General features: G+C 39.6%; 1 protein-coding gene and 1 long non-coding RNA gene across 3 annotated transcripts in view; both read left to right on the top strand.

Moving 5' to 3' along the window:
- nlgn1 (neuroligin 1) overlaps nucleotides 1–7,170 on the top strand; it is a 429,109-nt gene extending 421,939 nt beyond the window's left edge. For both annotated transcript variants that reach the window (XM_034215987.1, XM_034215986.1), the window contains 3 exons: nucleotides 2,219–2,375; nucleotides 2,945–3,022; nucleotides 5,369–7,170. In XM_034215987.1, coding sequence (XP_034071878.1) covers nucleotides 2,219–2,375; nucleotides 2,945–3,022; nucleotides 5,369–5,965 — 832 coding nt within the window. In that variant the 3' untranslated portion in view covers nucleotides 5,966–7,170. The remainder of the gene's footprint in view (nucleotides 1–2,218; nucleotides 2,376–2,944; nucleotides 3,023–5,368) is intronic.
- Nucleotides 7,171–22,603: 15,433 nt separating this feature from the next.
- LOC117545962 lies at nucleotides 22,604–23,044 on the top strand. The gene is made up of 2 exons (XR_004568912.1): nucleotides 22,604–22,817; nucleotides 22,961–23,044. It is a non-coding gene; the product is annotated as an uncharacterized LOC117545962 (long non-coding RNA).
- Nucleotides 23,045–23,861: the final 817 nt, after the last annotated feature.

Here is a 23,861-nt window from a genome sequence, read left to right as displayed (position 1 = left end):
CATAATCTATTAAACGTCATCACGCCGAACATTAACCACCTTTAGCATAGCAGTGGTAGTTCGATTATAGCCTAAAGTTAGCTTTTTACTTCTGCTGATTGTATTAATGCTTCAGAAATCCCAAACATGTTAACTATGATAAGCGTGTGTTGGCCACAGAACTTATTTTCTGCAATATACCAAATTGATTTTTGGTAAGGGAGCCGTTGTGAAAGTTCCGGTACCCTACACAAATACGTCATCACTGCACTACTCTATTAAGACACACGCTGACCATGAAGTGAGGACATTTCTTGTCCTCCTCAGCTTGCTCTGACACTGTCACAAAACATAAATATTCGAAAAACAGGACTGACACTATAACAATTAAAATAAGATGATTATGGTTTCAAAGTAAGATCAGCGGTATAGGAGAAGTAACTCATATTACTGACTGGCTGCATGAGCTCTTCCAGGCTGTATTGCACCATAAATAGCCTACTGTTAAGACTTTTTCTCCAAATGATCTGTCCAGTCATTGTCCCTGGAGCAACCTGATGTACAAGCTTGGCCCTAATACATATCAGTTTTGTATAGAGGTCAGCCATGAGGTTATATAAACCATTTTGCTCTGTAATTACTCGAACAGCAATTGACAACATGCAATTACCTTTACAAGACCATGACATAATTGATAATTTCATTGTTATTGTGTTCCCTCAATATTAACCTATATTTGATGACCAGGAGTAGTGAATTGTGCTATCATGTTTTATGGACTGTACAGTGTAATTGGTATTCTACGCATATACCCTACTGTATCTTCAAATACATTCTTAATTATTGGCCGTAGCCTGCAGAGTGACATTTTCGATAGGATAAAATTAAAATCATTCTCCCTCCCTTCTGTCTCGCCTGCCTTAGAGCATATAGTCATGGCGGTAATTGTTTTTTGAGAGCGTAATGGGGGGACATTGGCTTTTTCTGTGCACTGCCCAGTAGCCCTAAGGGGAAGAGAAAGGCCTAATGATCTACATATATAACCCCAAATTGACGTGGAATGCTGGGTACCTGAGAGATTTATGCCGCCAATTTGAATGGTTAAGCGTGTTCCTGATGAGGTCTGGCTGGCTCCATATGCCGTTTTCAGACAATGGGGCTCTCAGTGACTCAGAATGGGCCTCCATAGCTCTCTCATGGCTGGCTCTGTTCTGTTCAGATTAAGTGAAAGGGGGTGTATTTAACACCGGATCCCATGTGAAATGTGCTCTGTAAGCTATGCAGTATATACAGCATATAAAAGGGGAGTTGAAATGGGGTTTCAGACCTGCCATTTACAGGGTAGCTCAGCCTTGTTTTATTATGGCCTAATTCCGATGGTATATAAAAAAATCGTAGCTTTTTCTTAGTTTGGGCTATAGTAGCCACTATATGCTTGAGGAATATGTTGCTTGAACTGCATCTTTACCTAAACAAATTCCAATACATATTTGTAATGTATAAATTATATATAAAGAGTTTCATTCTAGACATCCTTAATTTAAAAATGGTGACATGCTAATTTGGCATTTGAATAAAACTTGAAATTATTAAGAAGACTTCTTCAATCAGAAAACAAATCATCGGCGGGCAAAATTACCCCATTTGACCTTTTTTTATCAGGTGCGAAACTGTTGATTAATCGACCCATTTCATGAAACCTTGGGACTACGTTTCAGTATTTTCATAATTGCGTTGATTAGCCTGAGGGAGATGCTACAACATTTGAATAAACAGACAGTCTCAAAAGTTCTACTTTACCATTAATTTAACTTTAGTTCTTCATGTGACCTTAAGAAAACAACTTCAAAGTAACATCACTACTGGTGAGTAGAGGACTGAATCTTTAATGGGAGGCAATGCGTTATCCCCTGCATTGTTTCAGATGTGCTTGTATTGTTCTGCCAACACATTCTCACTCCCTGATAGTCCAATAGCGACGCTTGGTCAGGGTCCTTTGGCGTGCAGTTGTGACGCACCGAGTCTCCTTCAGCTTCATAAACGGACGCAAAGAGCTTTCAACTGATTGCAATGTATTCCCATCGGCGGGAATGGACGCTCACATTGCCTTTAACTGCTGCCGACATGGACGGATGCGGTGCTTCCCTGTGCGTCAAATTCCGCCAATCAGTTGAAAGATCCACAGATCTCACATCTCTGTGGATTTTTTAATAAGCAACCCTTTTAATCTTTTTCTCAGGGATCCAAACCAACCTGTCCCCCAGGATACCAAATTCATCCACACCAAGCCCAATCGCTTTGAAGAGGTGGCATGGACACGCTACAACCAGAAAGACCAGCTTTACCTCCACATCGGCCTGAAGCCCCGCGTCAAAGAGCATTACCGTGCCAACAAGGTATAGTTAGAAGCTACTAAATGCACTTTCGTTTTGAATGTTGATAAAAATACTAGCAGAACTGAAAACGATAGCAATCAGGGAATGGATTTCTTTGATTGTTGGAAGTATATTTGGTTATGTAATATAAGATGTTGCTGTATCATGGCGCTGCCTCCCTTTTATTTAGAATTGATTACAATGTTAACTTACGCTGCACAGATAATCCTATCTGGAGAAGCCATGAATAAAAGAGCATTTGATCCAAATGTATCAACAACTGTTGACCAATCAGATCTCAACAGTCCCTGTCAGTATCAACTGTAGATTTGCTTTCCAATTTAAATATAACAATAGTTATCATACGTATTGTTTGCATTATCATTCAGTCAAACTTTCTTTTATGGATGACCACCTTGCCCTTTAGTTGCATGACTTTGACTTCCTTTGAGATATTGGCATCCATGTAGTCACAATGAATACATTGTCATAGTGTAATGGTGCATTGATTTTGAGATGCTCCTCTCAATGCTCTTCTTATTTATGGTTTCCCTTCATTTATCTCCAACTTCTCTTTTCCCTCTCCCCAGGTCAACTTGTGGTTGGAGCTGGTTCCTCATCTGCACAGCCTCAATGATGTCACCCAGCTCATCCCCACCACCACCAAGGTTGGTACTAAAACCTCTTTAGCTTATCCTGCTTCTGAAAATAAACTACGAGAGTCATTCTCTTAAAAGGTTTTGGAGAAGCAACTGTAATAATATAATTTAAAGATCATTATTTTGATGGTTTGTTGACCTAACTTAGGTCAACAAATACAAATTACCATTTTGAATTTCTACTTGTGTTTAGACAAGATATTAGTGATGGGAATTATGGCTCTTTGAAGGGAGCAGGATCTTATGGCTCCGTTCCTTTGTGAGAGCCGTTCAAAAGAGCTGTTCTTTTTTTAAGGGGGCGGGGTTACTAGGTTTATCTGCGAAACATACCTTTTATAATTCAATCAAATGTAGCCCTGTTTTGACTAATGATTTATATGTGTACACATATCACTTACATTATTCAATACATCCTTTGTACTGAAGTATTCAAAAGTAAAAATTACATTTTTAATATAAATGACTTGCTGTGGCCAATTGTTTTCATTGCATTTACAAACCCTTGTAACTCTCTGATTGTAGAACCACGGTAAAAAAATCAGATAGCAACACCTATGTACAAACTGACAACAAATCTTTGCTGAGCCTAAAAATAATCATAAATAAATAACATAATGAAAATAAATATATTGCAATGCTCAAAACAGCAGCATCCAACAGTCTCTAATCCTTGAATATTACATGTCACTGCATGCACGGAGCACCCGTAGCGCGGAGATCATTATCATTCTGTCTTGTATTACTTAACAACAAAAAAACGGCTCGTTCGCCGGCGCGTTCCCTTAAACGAGTCGGCTCCCGTCGTTCACTTAAACGAGCCGGCTCTTTGAGCCGCGACCGACACATCACTACAAGATATGACAGACATGATACATATTAAAGAGTTGAACATGAAATGCTCCTTATACAGAGGTAGAAATTCCCATGTGTTCACACGATCAGCCCACATTTGACGTAAACATCAGCTTTATGTTTTCATCCTATATTTGTACAGTATATCAGGCATTATAAATAATGTAAACATAGAGTTTAAGTAAAGTAGACTTTTGGGCAGCTAAATCTATTGAAATAGGTTTTGTGTTGGATGGGTAGCGCCTTTTTGTGTTGGGTTTTCTCATGTCTCCATGGCTCGCATACCTTACCTTACTGGAGATTGGCTCTGGCTCCCCACATAGTCCATTGATGGGTATATGGATATTTGGAATGTGTCCCCACCAGAAGAATAACAGTGTTGGTCATTTGATCAAAAGCTTAAAGAAATTGTTTACCATTTTGAGAAACACATTTATTTGTTGAAAGTAAAAACAAAAGGGATCAATACCACTTCCATGTGTTTGCATTAAAGCTACACCACAATAATGATCTTTAAAGATAAGATAAATAATTGTTCGCCTGATAAGGACAGCTGTTATGTTACATATGCATTTGTCATGATTACTTAACTAACACAGATAGCTAGTCGACAACAGCTACAGAGCAGAACATCAACCAAGTGCCACCCCAGTTATGAATACACCCACAAAGAGTCAATCAAATATTATCCAGTTTCATCAAACTCATCTGAGTGCTGTAAGGCCTTATGCTCATTTCCTAAGCGATCGTACAACCCTCTCCCCAATAGCACGTTGCAATAGCAGCTGTTAGGGGGGCAGAGTGGGACTTGCACAGTTTCTCTATTCAGTGTAGCATCAAATCATTTTGCAGCTGTTATTTTAAGATGAAATGTAACATAATGTTGCTTCAAGTATGAAGCTAGAGTTAGATGATAGCTTTGCATTTAAAGATGGAGCATCCTGGAAAAATCTGTCCAAAGGGTATGAGGTCCATACACAAACATTTGCTATGATTAGGTTTGGTTTGTTAGATAATACTTGCACAAGACTTAAGTCTGCAGACTGCGCAGACTTATACTCACTTTCCAAGTTTGACGACATCTAATATTTATTCTATACATCCAAACATTCACTATTTCTATTGTTTACTGTAAAGAGAAACATTACAGAATAGAAATATACCAATCATTTGTTCTATTTCATGCATACATCTATATTCAAACACATACAAATCAGTTTTGGACCAATGTATATCATGAACATCGCAAACATCTGCAAGTTACGATTGGTCAGGCTTCAACGTGCAATCCAACTCATTTTCGGAGGCGAGTCGCAACAAGGACTCTGTAATATTAGCCTTGCATTCATGGAGCTTACCGGAAAAGTCTGTCCGAAAGATAAATATTTGCATTAATGAACGTTTGGTTTCAATACTTGCACGAGACCTTAGTGTGCAGACTGTTAAGTTGAGATTTTTCTCAAAAAAACTCTTCATAGTATTTAATGTACCTCCTGTCTACAGATCCCTCCACCGGAGTCTACCAACCGCCCCCCGAAGACCAAGCCTATGGTGACCAAGCGCCCCAACCCGACTCCGTTCCCAACCGAGACCCAGGACAGCCACCTCCAGCCACACCTGGTGGACCAGCGCGACTACTCCACCGAGCTGTCGGTGACCATCGCTGTAGGAGCTTCCCTCCTCTTCCTCAACATTCTGGCATTCGCTGCGCTCTACTACAAGAAGGACAAGCGCCGGCACGACGTCCACAGGCGCTGCAGCCCCCAGCGAAGCGCCGCCAACGACCTGGCTCACACCCAGGAGGAGGAGATCATGTCCCTGCAGATGAAGCAGCACTCGGACCTGGACTGCAGGGGCGTGGGCGACTCCCTGCACCCGCACGACGTGGTGCTGAGGACTGCCTGTCCGCCAGACTACACTCTGGCCATGAGGCGCTCACCGGACGACATCCCGCTCATGACGCCAAACACCATAACCATGATCCCGAGCACCATGGGGGGGCTCACCTCACTCCACTCTTTCAACACCTTCCCCAGCAGTGGGCAGAATAACACCCTGCCCCATCCACACCCACACTCACATTCCACAACCCGGGTATAGCCCTGTGGAAGCACCCACACAGGCAGGACTCTGACGGCTGAGCCAAAAACGCCAACTGCTGCAGCAGAGACTTAAGGGCGACATGCTGACTACCGCAGATATGTCAGGAGCTGAAAAGCCAGCCTGGAGTTGCTGGGAACCAATGGAATTACACTGGGATTTTACAACACCCTGTTAATACCTGAGGGAATATAGTCAAAGGATTTCTGGGGGTTAGGACCAGAGGAAAAAAATAAAAATAATGATGTTTTTTTTATAGAAAAATAAAAGACGTACAGAAAAGACTACACATAAGGAGTCGAAGAAAAACAACCTCACAAGCTAAAACTAAAAGGAGGATATTTCTTTTGTATTGTTATTTTTCGTTCTGATATTTCAGCAAAACAAGGTACAGTAAACTACTTTTTCTTCTAGCGACAGATATGGCCTTCGAGGCTTTTTGACAAATGACTGCTTGACAGTATTATCTGGGAGCAGAACAGAGCATCAGACACGCCTCGGAGGTAAGAAGAGGGGAGCGCTTTGTAAAAGAAAGAAAACACAGTGTTTTTCCTTCGGCGTCGCACAGCAGATTACTCTGTTTGTGGGGCGCGGAGTAGATGAGGTGCAAACCAATTTAGGCATGTGTTAACTTCATAAATGGAGGCTATGTAAGATAAAACAATTGTTGAAGACAACAAAGGAAGGACTGGGAACTCGGAGGAACAAAATAAATCCTATATGCACAATGGAACCATTTTGAGGGGGAGAAAATGTCACAGATACTTTTCCGCCATGTATTTTTGAAGAATGGGAACAATTTTATTGTATAGAACCTATTTACATATCTAGATCTGTACACTAAGCACCAGGCTGTTTAAGCCCTCTTCTCTTAGGTGGGGGGGTGGGCGTCTATACTGCAAACCTGCCAGCAGGACTGAACCAGTGGGAATCGGGGATCCACCTACTGGCTTCCTGGCAGTTCCAACTTCAACACAGAGAGCTGGGGGACAAAGGATAATTGGATATTTTAGCACGATGCGCATGACAATTTATCTGCTTGATGGCTGCTCTGCTGATTATGTCATTATTAAGAATACTTTTCACCCTCGACCTTGCATTGGAGCTATTTCTGACGGATTTCCTGATTGGATTACAGGAAAACAAAGACCCTCGCAGGACCATGGGAAATGCAGTTCCAAGGTTGTGGATGATCGTGGGCTCAAGTTGGGGACAGAAAAAGGGGGGGGGGGGGGGGGGGGGGGGGGGGGCTTGGAATATGGTACAACTATCTTGCATAACTTAATATAGCTTGAGTGGAGCTGGGCATATAAGGACTAGTTTTGTACTCTGTGTGTTGGTACTACCTTTTGATAGTGGTTAAATCACATTTCACTGTATCAATCAAACTCATCGTACCTTCAGTTGAGATCAATGTTCTTTGCTATTCTACCTATTGGACCACTATAGAAGTAATTACCTGCACTGTTTATTTCATTGCCCACTTTCTCTTCTTATTTTTTTTACTGAAAGATGTGTCGATTGATTGACGCCCAAATGGTACAGGACAAAAAGGTGAATCACATGGCTGTGTAGCTTTTCTTTTCATATATCCAGCCAGGACATGTTTAAACATGAATGCCGAACACGACTAGAACAAGTCAAAGGCCAAGCACAGACAGATCACATTAGGTGGAACTCTCTAGAGAAACAGCTAGTGTCACGGTAATTATTTAGTTTTTATCATTAGCCAATGTTAATCATTTATAGAGGCATATTGTCTTATGGGAAGAAAGAAGAAAATACCTCCCATAAAAGTCAACCCTCTTCACCTCACTTTAAAGAGCTACTTCTTTTCTTATTTTGGCCACACTCTTTTTTCTACTAAGATTCTCTACCGTCTCATCTTATATACTGAATTGACAGGTGGGGCTGTTTAGCAAAACGGTTCCCCCTAGCATCCGCAGCGCCTTTAGTTTACTGTCTACTGCAAGACTGTCTGCTAACATCTTAAGGTCAGTGAGGCCTCTGCGGCTAACAATGTTAGCAAAGTGAGAAAGAATGTGTCACGCTGCAAAGCAGAATGCAGTAGGATCCAGTCGCTTAAGAGACATTGTTGGGGATAAAGTGGTGATCTTTAAAACAAAAAGAGAGCGGAGTCCCCAAGATGGCAATCCTATTGTGCTCAGAAATAGAAGCAGAATGCTGGCAGAGAGATGCTACTTGGTAAGCTGAAACGCTTGTCTCCCTGTTTCCCTTTCACTAAAGTGTAGATGTTTGGAGGCCTCTGTTGTGAGAATACATCCTGCCCCCTTTGGCTCGCTCACAGGCACTGTGCAGTCATTCAAAAATAATGAGTGCAGACTACTGTTACCCCATATAACTCTGCAGCAGACAAGCTGGGTGAGGGGGATACAATCTAGTGTGTCATAGTGAGGGTGGCTTTCCGGGATAAGATTTTAAATGGAATAAACTAATTACATCTGTGTACTCCAGATTCTTTCTCTGGATGAAATGAACCACCAAGGCTTGATCTGGGATTTGAACAAAAGGAAGATTCCGAGGCTTTTATCACACATCATTCTCATGGGCCAGGGATTTTTTTTAATACCCTTCTCTGTAAAAATAACACAAGCCAACATCATAAAAGAAGTATGAATTTCCGAATCTTGGGACAATACGCACTGTAGGACCGTTGGCATTGTATCGACAGGCCAAAGCTTTTCAGCTCTAACCCTCAGCCTGCCTGTTTCTAATTGCCCACACACATACATAACATATGCAAATTACAATTTGCGAGGAAACATGCTCACACACAACCATGTGCTAAATGATTAGGATTTTCAAGTGTTTTGGTATCTACTTAATATAGTATACAGTATATAGACTAACAACCTGATTGCCTGCCCTTGGACTCAAGATGTATTAGACCCATGTGAAAAGCTACAAGACTTTGTTTTTGTAACCCAAACCAATGGCTGAAAACCATTTAACAAGATGTTTGGAAAGCCTTGAAAGGAAAATGAAATACTGATGCTGCCTAAATAACCTTCTGACAGCAACATTCCCTTAAAAGCAAGACAAAATAAGAACCTCAAAAAATATTTATACATAACTTTTCATTTTGAAATATTCACCATTGTCTAACTTTCAGCTGTGTGAAGATCAAAAAAAAAAAAATGATGACCAAACCCTAATTTCAACTATAAGGCTATAACTATGATGTGTTCTATGAGGTTAATCCAAAGGAGCACACTCTCATAACCATGGTAAAGCAAAAAGGAACGGTATTTTTTGTATTTAATTTCAATGAATGTTTAGCCAATTTGACTTAAACCTTCGGGCCAGGATCATTCATTCAAATTAATTAGATGTCATCCATTCGATAAACCAGTATGCTGTGCACCAAAACCTTCACTATATATTTTGTTTACTGTAGAGAGAAAAAAATACATACCATAGAGTAACAAATAATGGTTCAATTTCATTCATAAAAATCAGTTTTTGGCCAGTGTATATCATTTGCATCGCAAACGTCGTTAGCTAAGATTGGTCAGGCTTCAACATGCAGCCTTACTTATTATCTGAGGCAATTCACAACAAGAACTATGCAATCGCCTAATCTGACACAGTGGCCATCTCAAAGAAAAGAACGTTGTGTAGTCTGATCCGAACATGAGACTTAATATCACAGTGTGCTGTGGCATTTCCCTTGGGTCATGGTGATCTATTTAAAACCATCCTGGGTCACAACATGCCTGCTTTTGTGTCATTGTTGTCCACAACAGGGCAACCGTAAACTATTTAAGGTTTAAACTAAAGTAAAATTGCGATAGCTTTACAAACAAAATACAATAACATTAATCGGGTCTTGTCAGCCTACACAATAGTCATCACTAATTGAACAACGAATATATCACAAGGATAGGGATAAAACCTTAGTAACCCATCCAGTCCCTGCTCAACATATAAATGACATGGGCCAAAGCAAAGGCCACTCATTGAATTAAACATGTAATTGCCCTAATGGGTAAATAGTCGAGCAATTGCAATGCCATGCTAAGTAGCTGACAGCTGAGGGTGAATGCTAAATAATAGCTAACCGATGATACATGATAAATGCAGGCCAACTGTAGCGTGAGAGAAGAAGTGTTGGTCTGACATATTAGAGATTAAAAATGGAAATTGCTAGAAGCTGTTGTGAACGTACTAATGTCGGCAGCAGCTAACATGATTTAGCATGTGTACACAAGTACTGCCGGATAGCTTGAGGATGAAAAAGTGCACTGACTAAAAAGTTGTTGGACAGGAGGTGCTGCGATGACTCATGAATCAAGCGTTACATAAGCGAGGAAATGCATTAAATAACTTTCCCATGCCTTACAACCGACAGACGATAAGCATGAATCACATTTAAACAGTACCATTAGTGGGAATAATTGCAACTTTTAAAAGTAAAAGCAGTGGATGACCTTCACACTCCTGGAGAGAAGCGCTGGCTGTCCAGATTGAGGGTGCTAATCAGAGCGTGACCTACTGTATCACTATTAAACTTACAGAAGTCATAAAAAAGGGCGCTAGGAGATTGATTAAATTGTGAGCTAGCATCACAAACTGAGAGTCAGTTACAGTAGACCTTAGCATGACTGATTTTTAGCAACAACTAGCTGATGCATCGCTGCTGATCAATGAGTTTAGAAATATTTTAAATATACAGTACCAGTAAAAAGAGAGACTGAATAACCACTCACTCGACATTAATGGAGGACTGACCACATAAAATGAGCCTGAAGCACTTGCTTGCTATTATTATTGGTAGACTGCACCATAAATGTTATAGATAGCATGTTATTTGACTAATTGCATAACAGTCTATCAGAGTCATAAAATAAGTAGGCTTTATCAATTTGAACCTCTTAACAGCCCCAATGTGAGCAAATAGGCATCTGACATAGCATTGTTGAGGTTTTTCATATTTATTTCACCAGTTTGTGTTAACATGTCATATGCTACATGTTTAGCTGTCAGCTAGCTTAGTGTGTGCTCAGCTGTTACTGTATGCTGTTGTCTACACATACTTACATCTGGATATCAATTGGATATTAAAGATGATGCCCTGTGAAGTTTTCTTTTTCTCTAGAACATTTGGCAAAACGTTTTTGTGAGTTCTAGAAATGTAATCTTTTCTCTTTTTTAGTTTGGTTGCTTGTTCTTATTGCACATCACCTTCTCTAACTGTTGATTTGCATTGTAGTGTAATACTCAGCCCCATGCTCTTGACTTGTGTTTGTATGCAGATAAACACATGTTCTATTCAGAAGAACACGGTTGTGGGCATACAGTAGGCTACAATATACCAACATGACTGGTCATCTATCATTGAAACATCGCTCAACAGCCAACCCAGTCTCACGGCATTTCGTGTTCACCAACACGATTTTTAATCTATTGATTCGTGTTCACCAACACGATTTGCCCCTTTTTTTCGTGTTGCACAGCACGATTTTAAAAGCAATGTATTTCTACTGCCTGCAGCACGTCTTTTTCTCCGGTCGGGTCGAGGAAGACCGGAAGCTGTGTGGTTCATAAAAACATGTTCTTACTCAATATCAAGCCACAGTTATTGCTTTTATTTGAAATCGTATAATTTCGGACTTTTGTTGCCGTCTGTGAGGAAAATAAATGGGGCTCAGAGCCTCAGAATACAGAAATCTGTATTTTTAAATATTTTTTTCCTTCTAATTCGATATTCTTTTCAAAATAACACACTGTTATTTACTCACCAATAACACACAATTATCCTTGCTTTTATTTATTGGTTTAATTCCATAATCTCGGGCTTTTTTGGCGTCCGTCAGGAACTGAATTTCAAAAATAAAAATAACCGGAAACAGACGTAGGCCTATAAGGGACATTTCGAGCATCATTGCGATTGTCAACATTTCTGAGTTTAGGATGGCCGAAGACACTACACTACCCATAATCCCCAGCTATCGTTTAGGACTACAGTCCCCGTAAGGTTACGCAGAGCGTCAAACAGCTGTGTGAAATGCAACGAAACCACGCCAGACTATCCAAAACTGGAATCGAACGCCCCCCCAGAACTACACATGCTGGCTATTGTGTTTCGCAAAATGTTCTATGGGACGTCTCTACTGAACGTTTTCGTTTTTCCCACAATTAGAAGTTGCCAGTATTAAACACATTGGTGTTATCAAATGTAAAACATATAATTAATAAATGGGTGAAAATGGCTTGTGTCCATAATGCGCAGCATTAATACCCACATGACAGCTCATTGTTACTTTGTAATTCTACTCCACTACAATTCAGAGGTTAACCTGGTATTTTTACTCCACTGCATTTATTTGAGTTACTTTGCAGATTCTGATTAATTATGTGAAATATAAACAACCCTTAAATCAGACTTTAGTTACACCTGAGTAAAATTCAGGTAAGGTGATTGTCAAGTGCCAACAATCAGGAGAGATATTTGATAGTTGGTGCTTGAGAAGACTAAACATGTATCTGCAATTGACATGAATGGAAATGAGTAATAAAGTATATTCATTACTCGTTATTCTCTACTAATAGTTAATTAAAGACTGTATATTATGGCTATTTTGCACATCTCTTTCAAGATTTTCAAAGGTGTATTGACATATCATATACACAACTACGGTGTAGTTATGCAATGAATGAAACACTTGGGTCACAGGTTCCTCAACAGTGCATTACAAGACATCTATCAATATGTGTGTACCTCCACCATTAAACTGTCATTCTGCACATTTCTTATTCTATCTACATACATAAGAGTATAATTCATATGTATAATATCAGTTAAAATAAGTGCTTCAACATAGTTAACATTGCAGGAAAGCAATATATTAGACGTTAAGTACTTTGTCAGGCTTAATATTTATCTGTAGATAGATACCCCCAAAGTTGTTTTCTTATTTAAAAGAAGACCTTAATCTGTTATTTAATGTTTAAATAAAGGTTAATTCGTTTTTCTGTTTTGCACCTCCTCCTATTAATATCTTTGTACATGCTGCACTAAACTGTTTTATTGTAGAGATCACTTATAGTATCTTCTTGATTTTTTATATTCTATATTTATACTTTCCCCCTATGAAAGTATGTACTCTTAATATTTTTTTTATAAAATAATTCAATAACGTGCTTTAACCACTAGGCGGTGCACACAAGGTACACACAGCCATAATAACTTTGTATTATTAGTGTAGGACACTTTTGTTTTCGTACAACATCTGAAGATGTGTAGTTTTATGCATGCTTTCACATAATTTTACAGCATATTGCTATACTATTTCAGACTCAGTATTTACATTCTTACATTCAAAGAAAATCAGTAATATCTTTAAAAACTAGTCCTTTTATATCAGCTGTGCACCGTTATGGTGTAAATATAACCTATCTGTGAATTAGATCAAATGTAAAAGTCAGCCGAATTAGTGTTGATACTGCAAGGAGACGTATTGTGTGAAGAGAAATTGAAGATGTTGTTTAATTGTTGAATATATTTATGATCCACGTCAAGTATTCAGTTTCGGCGGCATTTTCTCAGTTTTTCCAAAGGTCTTCTCATCAGGGCTCTATAAATAAAGAACTACGGCAGATCTGTAATATACAATGCAGCCGAACCGTGTATTACAATGCCGTTATGTGATGACTTTCAAAGAGAATAGCAAGAGCGCTTGGAATTAAGTATTATTGTATTCTTTTAAAATGTTTTCCGGATTTCATATAATATAAACACCAAATCCCAGCATGCATTGCGGCTAAAACATCCAATAAACGAGCTTAAAACCATAGCTGAGGATCTTGGGTAATCGCTCGAAATGCCTACGTCTGTTTCCGGTTATTTTTATTTTGAAATTCAGTTCCTGACGGACGCCAAAAAAGCCAGAGATTATGGAATTAAACCAATAAATAAAAGCAAGGATAATTGTGTGTTATTGGTGAGTAAATAACAGTGTGTTATTTTGAAAAGAATAACAAATTAGAAGGAAAAAAAGATTTTAAAAATACAGATTTCTGTATTCTGAGGCTCTGAGCCCCATTTATTTTCCTCACAGACGGCAACAAAAGTCCAAAATTATACGATTTCAAATAAAAGCAATAACTGTGGATTGATATTGAGTAAGAACATGTTTTTATGAACCACACAGCTTCCGGTCTTCCTCGACCCGACAGGAGAAAAATACGTGCTGCAGGCAGTAGAAATACATTGCTTTTAAAATCGTGCTGTGCAACACGAAAAAAAGGGGCAAATCGTGTTGGTGAACACGAATCAATAGATTAAAAATCGTGTTGGTGAACACGAAATGCCGTGAGACTGGGTTGCAACAGCACCACCGGTGGTCAAAAACTTCACAGGGTACCTTAATGTCAAAGTTGCTTTTAAGTAAGGGCTACGACTAACAGACTAGGGCTAACAATAATGACTACACTGTTTCAGTTAAGTTATTCTCATCAATATTGAAAAGAGCTATTAGGCAATATTGTCATTCACATTAACATGTATTTGATTTCAAGAGAAAGCATTTACCTTATTCAAGTGTTCAATTAACACTAATGTTAACACTGTACATATGTAATTACAAATTGCTGCTAAGATATCCTAAGTGATGGCTGACATGCCCCAAATTCCTGTAGATAATACATTCACTAAATTCTGAAAGAAAGTATTTACCAAGTATTCAGGATTTTTCCAGGACGTTTTTACATTCCTCATCAATGTAAAACGATTAGCATTTACACACGAATAGTGCACTCAATCTCCAAAATTATTTTAGGAGCTCCTTTTAAAGACAGGGCCTTACACCCACCTACCCTTTGATAGTGGAACCATTAGGCCTTTAAACTCAGAACTAATAAGAGTAAAACATAACTGGATTGTTAAACAGTCAAATAAATATGAAAAGAAGCTCAACTTTAACTGCAGGCTTTATACTGTTATGTGCTGTGGCAATTTAAACAGGGATGACTATTTTCTGAGAAGGGTATACCTTTTGTTGAAATTCACCAGACCATAAAATCACTTTTTTTTTCACACCTTTTTCAAATAAAGTCTCTGATTTATGACTACATTAATGATTGGTAGACAATGAATATTTAGAATATTCCCTCGATTTCTTTGTGGTCAGGACACTGAACAGGTGCAGCATGCAGTAGGAGTGTGTTTCCTTGTGTGTTTGGTAAACACATCTTTTCAAACGTGTGTCAGCCCTTATTGAGTGGAGTTTGGGAAATTCCAATACTGATATTGTTCATAGTTCCGTTAAAGCGGAGGCCTGTACACTTTTTTTTATTCATCAGTGTGTATTTCTGCAATGTGCCTAATTGCTGTTTCTGTGTTAACATTTTTGAATATTCAGTTTATTTGATATGTCATATGGCTTGACTTCAATTTTGTTTTATTGGCTTTGCATTCATTATGAAACAACAGATGTACGATACAAGTCTGAGAAGGATTTACATCCAAAGTCACCTTCGTTTAAAACTGTGTGTCCATAATTTGAAGAGGGGAACTCCGAAACCAATCCAGGTAGCATTTCTTCAGTCATTTCTGTTGAATCCCAACACTAGTAGGTTTTAATGAGCAAGTTGTATAGCAGGGTGAGTATGAAAACACACAGTTTGGGACTTAAGACACTTAAGAAACCCTGTTCTAGGGGGACGCTTCACTTTTGTTCCAGTGTGAACCTGCCCTGACTGCGGTCGACTGGTCGGCCCGTGCTGTAGAGAAACGGACGGGGAACGGGAGGAACGAGCACTGCGAATGAATGTAACGCAACGTGCCATTTTCTAACCTCAAATCTTAGCAGAAGTGACAACGACCAAACCTCAGATTCATCCTGAGAGGTTATTTTGCTAGCAGTCTGAAAAACTAAAAGGTGGATTTGTTCTTTGAATGCCATGTGAAACAGGGGGGCACTACGTGAGCTGGTCTGGCATTTGTAATGTAGATTATTTGTCACTTGTCTTTCTTTCTGGTTAAATAGTAATTACTCTTCTGGAGCACAATAAATGATTTTAATATGCTGAAATGTTTTTTTTTCTTCTTTCTCTTGAGTCTTCATTCATTATTTATTGTGGCTGATCTTACTAAGTTGAATAATTTAATTGGTGAAGCATACATCAACCCTCAAGTAATTACTGAGGCAATTTATTTGCTTAGAGATTACATTTGTTTTCTTCGACTGCAAGCGGAACAAGCTTTGTTGGCGGCGGCGTGAATATTAAGATGAAAGTGACTCCTTGTGACATTTGAGTTGAAAAATTATAACACCATGTTCTAGCAGGAAAACACACAGGTAAGAGGTAAACAGCTGTCACTCAGTCATATTGCAATGGGCAGAACATACTAATAAGACATATGAAACTGTTACATATTTTCAAAGCTTCTGTTTTGCCTTTGCTTCTCTTAGGTTGACTGATTCTGCTGGGTAAGATATATTTTGTAATGTTTTCTCGATACATCTAACAGTCTGTTGGGCATCCATATAGACCATGGCTCTTTTTGAATCATGCAATGTGAATATTCTTCATTGCTGTTAGCTTAACCATTATTTCTGATCGATTTCCCAACATATAGCTCCTGGCACCGATGTTATTTCTTCATCTGGGCTTCCAATTGACTATAGCTGTACAGTTGCCCTGACTGAGAGCTTAAGAAAACCCATGGAAATAGACATAATGCAGATAAAAAAACCTTCATGATTTGACAACACTGCAAAAGAGAAAAAAACAACCAACAAGCGAGTAAGTCACACACAATAGAACGGAAGAATATAAAAAAATATATATATTAACAATAATTTGATTACATGCTTTAGAAACTGTGGACCATTGCTTAAATTCAGGGAGAAATCAACACAACGCTTACATCAATACTGCCTTCAGGGCCACCATATGTTAGAATTGTTTACATGTCTGATGATGTCGCAAAGAAACATTTGGGCCTTTAATTAAAATGCTCGGGTAACCAATCAGCGCTGAGGATCTCAGCCTGCCGTCACTGACGTTTAACCGTTAGCTGTTAGCACACACAGCTCACAGCTCCTCATATCTGTTCAGAAACTGTGGAAAAGTTATAAATCAAAACAAACCACAGACTGTCTCTGGCATGGCGAATACAGTCGCTGCTTTATTTCTGTCTGTATGACGTTGTTGTGAGTGGGGACGGAGGAGCTACAACGTTATTCAGAAAATACACATTATAAAAGTGTTTTGCCTGCCGTATTGTAAAACACTTGTCAAAGCACGGTTTTTACTAACCGGTATCATGTAGTTATTTCGGCATAATCTTTTTAACGTGTATTACATTTAAATCACGGTAAAATATGTTCATTTTGTTGTAGTTGGTTAGATAAGCCCCGCCTCCTAACAGATACAAACAGCAAATCTACTCTTTCCAAAATTACAAAACCGCCAATGTAGAACTTGAAAATACAGAAATAAAAGCTTTAAAGTGCTTAAGAAGCAATCCAATGGAGTGCAGCTAAATAAACATAATTGTGCCTGGTCTGACAGGCCTCACATGAAGAACAAGAGACAACAATATAATGTATACCTTACGTTATATAACTCACAGACTTGCGATTAGATAGCTTCCCTCTTTTCACATGTATTTTTTGTGTCAACGATGTTGTTGACTGAGTAACCAATCGGAGCTTTTAGGAAGGATTTTGATTAGGGATGTCACATTTACTTGTCAGAAAAACTATCAAGATATTTGCAATTTGCAGTGTTTTGCCACAACTGTCGTACAACTTGTTTAAAGTCAAGGTAAATGATAAATCACTACGGTGTCAAATCAGTTTCTAAAATGGGAATGAGTTCATTGCTGCTTGAATCCACAAATCACAGTGACACCTTAGGATGTTTTTATACACTTACTGTAGAAATGAGTAAGTGACATTTTCAATGAGATTAAAAGAGGTTTTTCGCATTCACCTAATTCTAACTCATTACACTGCCTAGATGTAGCTGAATGGAATATCAAGGCCATTTAGTCTTTGTTTGCACATGATTCATGTACAGTAGCACCAGATATAGGATTTTAAATCATTCAGCAGTGCCAAATGTGTTATTGTTTAACAGCATGTGGTGGCTTAAGTGATGTATTCCGTTGCCATAAATGCAAGATAAAAGTATACAAATCCAGAGCAGTGTGCTTTGTGCTGCTCCGCCTACGGACCTCAGGGTATGTGTTTGTGCTATGGGTTTGCAGTACTGCATTATGTTTCCTCTGATCTTAACTTTTCCACCAGTACAAGCACTCTTGTACACAGGCTAATTGCAAATCAATGGGAATACATCCTCCTTGAAAAACTGTGACATTTTCCCGCTCTTTGGCAATGATTAGAAACAAATTATGCCTGAGACTAACTGACATTTGGAGAGCAGGCGGCTGTTTGGAGTGTAAAGGATCAACAGAGATGTGTTTATGCTCTGCTGCTGCTGCTGCTGTGTGTGTGTGTGTGTGTGTGTGTGTGTGTGTGTGTGTGTGTGTGTGTGTGTGTGTGTGTGTGTGTGTGTGTGTGTGTGTGTGTGTGTGTGTGTGTGTGTGTGTGTGTGTGTGTGTGTGTGTGTGTGTGTGTGTGTGTGTGTGTGTGTGTGTGTGTGTGTTTGCCCGACCAAGGGCATACACTACTGCGGGCTGCTCAGCCAGAGGGCCCTGTAGGAATAGCTTGATAAGGGAGGCTTATTTACCATAATAATGCATCTCATCTCTGCACATCAAACACTCCTGCATGGTCTGATAACCCGCTCTTTCATTTAGCACAACTGTTTGATCTAGCTGTGCTGCTGCTGCTGTCCCAGGGCCATTGTCGCGAGCAATACAACAGTTGGGTAATTGCTGTGTACTTTAGCAGTGTTTCACAAATAGAACAATTACGTAATGTCGGCGCACCTATTGCAAGGAGCTCCACTGAATTGTGGGAAGCAGACGATAGATGTGTGTCAGAGAAACTTCAAATTGCATCATTAAGGGGGCCCTACCATGCTCATTTTCAGGTTCATATTTATATTGTGTGCCTCTGCTGTGACATGTCTCCATGCTTTAATGTTCAAAAAAGTTTATATTTTTCTCATTCTGCCTACCCTCTTTTCACCCTCTGTCTGAAACCAGAGCCCAGTCTGCTCTTTTTGGTTAGCTGGCCCAATCTGTTTTGATTAGCTAACTGCTTAGAGATTTCCCGCCCCTAAGCCTATCACGTGCAATTAGTTTGAGCGCTAGCCGATAGAAGCGCAAGTGTTATATAGTGATGTCACTATGCGCAGAAGTAAACAAAGGTACGGTGGCCCTGAAGTGCAAAACACCACAGCATTTCACATTGGACGGAAAGGGTATTCCTTTAGGGAGAACACTTCTTGTTTGTGATTGGACAGAGCCAGCCAGAGAAGCACTGCTGTGATTGGTTGTTTTTGCTGCCAGTCAAGAAATGACGCTTCGTGATTGGTCAACACCCGACAGCGAAATATGTCCCAACACATCAGCCGTTAGCACACACTCAGAGCTCACAGCTCCTCATATCTGTTCAGAAACTGGACAAAAGTTAAACATGTACAAACCACAGACTGTCTATGTCATGGTGAATACAGTCACTGCTTTATTTATGTCTGTATGACGTTGTTGCGAGAGTGGACGGAGCAGCTACAGGTTAGTTTAGCCTGATGGATCCGATTCCATTCAGAAAACACGCATTTTAAAAGCTTTTCACCTGCCGTCTTATCTGCAGACTTGTCAAAGCGTTAATTCATGGTTTTTACTAACCGTTGTCAGTATGTAGTTACTTCGGCATCACTTTGAAATGTGTATTACAATTAAATCACGGTCAAATATGTTCATTTTGTTGTAGTTGGTATCTCCCATAGGATTTACATGGAGATACGCCCCGCCCCCTCTCAGCGCCTCTTGTTTGAATGACGGGAGCAAACACAGCTGACAGCCGCGGTGAAACTCGAGCGATTAGAGCGATGCGAATATTGGGTGGTCTACCATAGTATTTACATGGAGATAAGCCCCTTAAAAACCATGAATTAATAAAGCATTAATTATGTGTTTACTCCTGTCATTCAAACAAGACGCTGGAGAGGGGGCGGGCCGTATCTCCATGTAAATCCTATCGGAATCGGATCGATCAGGCTAAACTAACCTGTAGCTGCTCCGTCCACACTCACAACAACGTCATACAGACATAAATAAAGCAGCGACTGTATTCACCATGACATAGACAATCTGTGGTTTGTACATGTTGAACTTTTGTCCAGTTTCTGAACAGATATGAGGAGCTGTGAGCTCTGAATGTGTGCTAACAGTTAACGGCTGATGTGTTGGGCCAATCACGAAGCGTCATTTCTTGACTGGCAACAAAAACAACCAATCACAGCAGTGCTTCTATGGCTGGCTCTGTCCAATCACAAACAAGAAGTGTTCTCCCTAAGGAATACCCTTTCCGTCCAATGTGAAATGATGTGGTGTTTTGTGAAATGCTGTGGTGTCTTGCACTTCAGGGCCACCGTACAAAGGAGTCAAAAGGAGGCGTTTCAGGGAGTGAGTGGGAGAGAAACTCCCTCTGGAGGGAACACAGGGATTTATTCTTTGCAGACCATTTACAAAACACACTACAGGAAAGGGAAAACCCAAAAATATAATAGGGCCCCTTTAAAGGGTTGGTAGTCATATTTATACGTCCATACCTTTTATTTGGAAGTTAGAGAACCTTCCCCAGGAACTGGACAGCGTTAGTTGCTAGTCATGTTACAGATTGTCATCTGATGCCGAAAGTAATTCACCTAGATATATCAACAGACCATTTTAAATGGGTGCTCAGTCTTCTCCAGAACTGTAGGTACCACTCAGAATAGCAAAGTCTCTATTTAGTATTCTTGGCTCAAAATGCTGTCGTTAACTGCTAAAGCTGAAGTTACTGTACACGTGAATGGGACTCACATGCAACAACTCAACACAATATTACAAAATCAAAAGTCTTAACTAAATTACTAAAAAAAAAATCTCTTCAAGAGGAACAAACATGAACAACAAATACAAGACTAAATTAATGTGGCACTTTGTATAAACAAAATAAAGTTCAACTTTGTTACATGCATTTTGAAGGATTCATTGAAAACACATATTGTGAAATTATGAATAATGAATGCTGGTGTATACAAGTCTGGCCTAAATCTTCTGTCAGAAAGATTGCAGCAATCCAGGGGGTGTAGATATCCAAACTTTAATTGTTCACAGGAGTTATGGTGTTACAGGATGTTCGTTTGTTATGTTGTGGTTATCTAAGAAATATAAATAAACAGAGTAGATCAAATTAGTAAATGACAATATTAATCCTACATTACGATTTCCTGCTAGGAACAGTACATATTAAAGCAAACAGATATTGTTCTAAACTGTATTAAAGTAAACAGGTATTATCTTGAACTGTATTGAAGTGAACATGTATTATTTGGGACTGTTTAAAGTAATCCTATATATATATAAACCTTCTTACCTACACTCCATGACCCAGAGACCCTGACACATACACATACACCTCCTCCTGTCTTCATGCAGCACACACACATAAACTCCTCAACCCAGATGTCAGCAACACACACACATATGCCTCTGCTTATCAGCATGCACACACACACACATACACTTTCCCTCACTAACACGCACACATGTTCTTTTTTCAAGGTTCCTTGCTGGGAATAATCCGAAGCACCAATATTTCTGTGTACAATGTTTGATTGTTTTAAAAGAATAGTTTGTGTGAAATCTTCCCTGGGAAATTAAAGGAGTTAACCCAGGTATAAGATACAAAGTGATTCTGACCTTGTATAGTTCCGATGCTGTCACGCTCTGTTCAGAAGAAAGATACTTTTTCCCAGAACTCTAATTCTCTTAGGAGTAAAATGGGACGGAAGAGCCGACACACATCTCCACCTCCAAATATGTCCATATATACTGTTGTTTCTTCATGCAAAATGCCCCCTGTTTCTGACTGGCTGGTCCCGATATCTGTATCGCACGGCAGTAGAGCGGGGAGCCCGGAGTGTTCTGTTTCAGGGCACTCTGTATTTCGTATTGTGTTTTTTACTGTATTAAAATCAGATTATTGTTATAACTTTTATGCCGGTGTGTTGAACTCCCTCTTTTATCAATCTGACCAGGCTCATCTAACGGACGGCGCGGAGCACAGGTGGGCTTTGAGCCACCACTATTGTGGCTGCTCCTACAATCTGGTGACCTGCCGACGTGATGAGTGCTGGTCTCTAGGAGTACCACCGACAGCCAGCGGACGAATTTCAGTCCAGGGAAGGACACCTGCACACCGTTGACAACTAAATCAGGACGTCCAGATACAAAGGTGATCAGACACCTGTTGATTGTCAAAGTCTGTGATTGGCTATACTACAAACATTTTAGAGTTGTCAGCGGCGTTCTCAGTGTCCTTAGTCATGGTAAAAAATACAATACTGAACAAAGTGTTTGTAGAGTCAGGTAGAACAGTCCGGACCTAAGGCACCGAGTTAAAGTGCTTAGTCAGGTATAGAGTCCTGCAGCTAAGGCACTGAGTGTTTGAAGAGTCTGGTATAGAGTCCAGTATCCTTTAACTCACTAAAGTAAGAAGGGGCTTAGAGTCAGGTAGAACAGTCCGGACCTAAGGCACCGAGTTAAAGTGCTTAGTCAGGTATAGAGTCCTGCAGCTAAGGCACTGAGTGTTTGAAGAGTCTGGTATAGAGTCCAGTACCTTTAACTCACTAAAGTAAGAAGGGGCTTAGAGTCAGGTAGAACAGTCCGGACCTAAGGCACCGAGTTAAAGTGCTTAGTCAGGTATAGAGTCCTGCAGCTAAGGCACTGAGTGTTTGAAGAGTCTGGTATAGAGTCCAGTACCTTTAACTCACTAAAGTAAGAAGGGGCTTAGAGTCAGGTAGAACAGTCCGGACCTAAGGCACCGAGTTAAAGTGCTTAGTCAGGTATAGAGTCCTGCAGCTAAGGCACTGAGTGTTTGTAAGAGTCGGGTAAATAGCTATAAGTCCCGTACCTTAATTCACTAAAAAAATTAAAATAATTTTATTTTTTTTTTTTAAATAAAAAAGTGAACCAGCGAGAGCGTGAGGTAGTTTAGTCCGGCACGGCTGACTCGCTGGGAAAATTCTGTAGAATATAGACTGAATATTATATGTGGGTTTTCAAGAGGAGATACGCAACTTTCAAAATCAATTTGAAACGACCGGATCTCGCAAACTCTTGCTGTGGGGGTGATCTGAACGGCTAAACGTGACGATAAAGGATTTTTTTGGTTTGGGTTAATCTCCTTGTGTCGGTCGCATCTCTATATAGGGGTGTCGAAGCACCGGCAAAGACCAGAATTATCTGTTGAAATATACATCGCACAAAAAAAAAAAAGCCGGACAGAATATATAAGGGAATAAACTCTGTGTGATCTTTTTACGTCGAATCTGTGTAATAATTGAGAAAATAGAGCATAGCAGGAGATACACAAGACAATTGCAGAGCTGAGAGCTCCGAACAGGGTGTAACAATATTCTGGGATTGGAACTCTGAATTCAGAATAGAATATAGGACGACAAGATTTGTCCAGTGTATTAATAAATACAAGTAATTTAGTCAGATAATAGATACGAAGTCAATTATGGAAGAAGAGTAGACCCTTTGTTTCAACCAGAAAAAGAGCAAGCTATTCATCACAATTGTATTTTTATGTTATGAATAAAACAAAAAGAAGTAGCCTAAGTGATAAGCAGAAGGGTTTTTGAACGCTTGTCAGTCAGAAGGAATCTATTAATGTGGAAGACAGGGGTGCTTATGCCCTCTTCGGTTTTCAATGTCCGCCATCACGTTAAAACAGAGGAT

Source organism: Gymnodraco acuticeps, unplaced genomic scaffold (assembly GCF_902827175.1).
Source record: "Gymnodraco acuticeps unplaced genomic scaffold, fGymAcu1.1, whole genome shotgun sequence".
NCBI classification, from domain to species: Eukaryota; Metazoa; Chordata; class Actinopteri; order Perciformes; family Bathydraconidae; genus Gymnodraco; species Gymnodraco acuticeps.
Note: the sequence above shows the minus strand (reverse complement) of the source record. Positions and strands in the feature narration are given on the sequence as shown.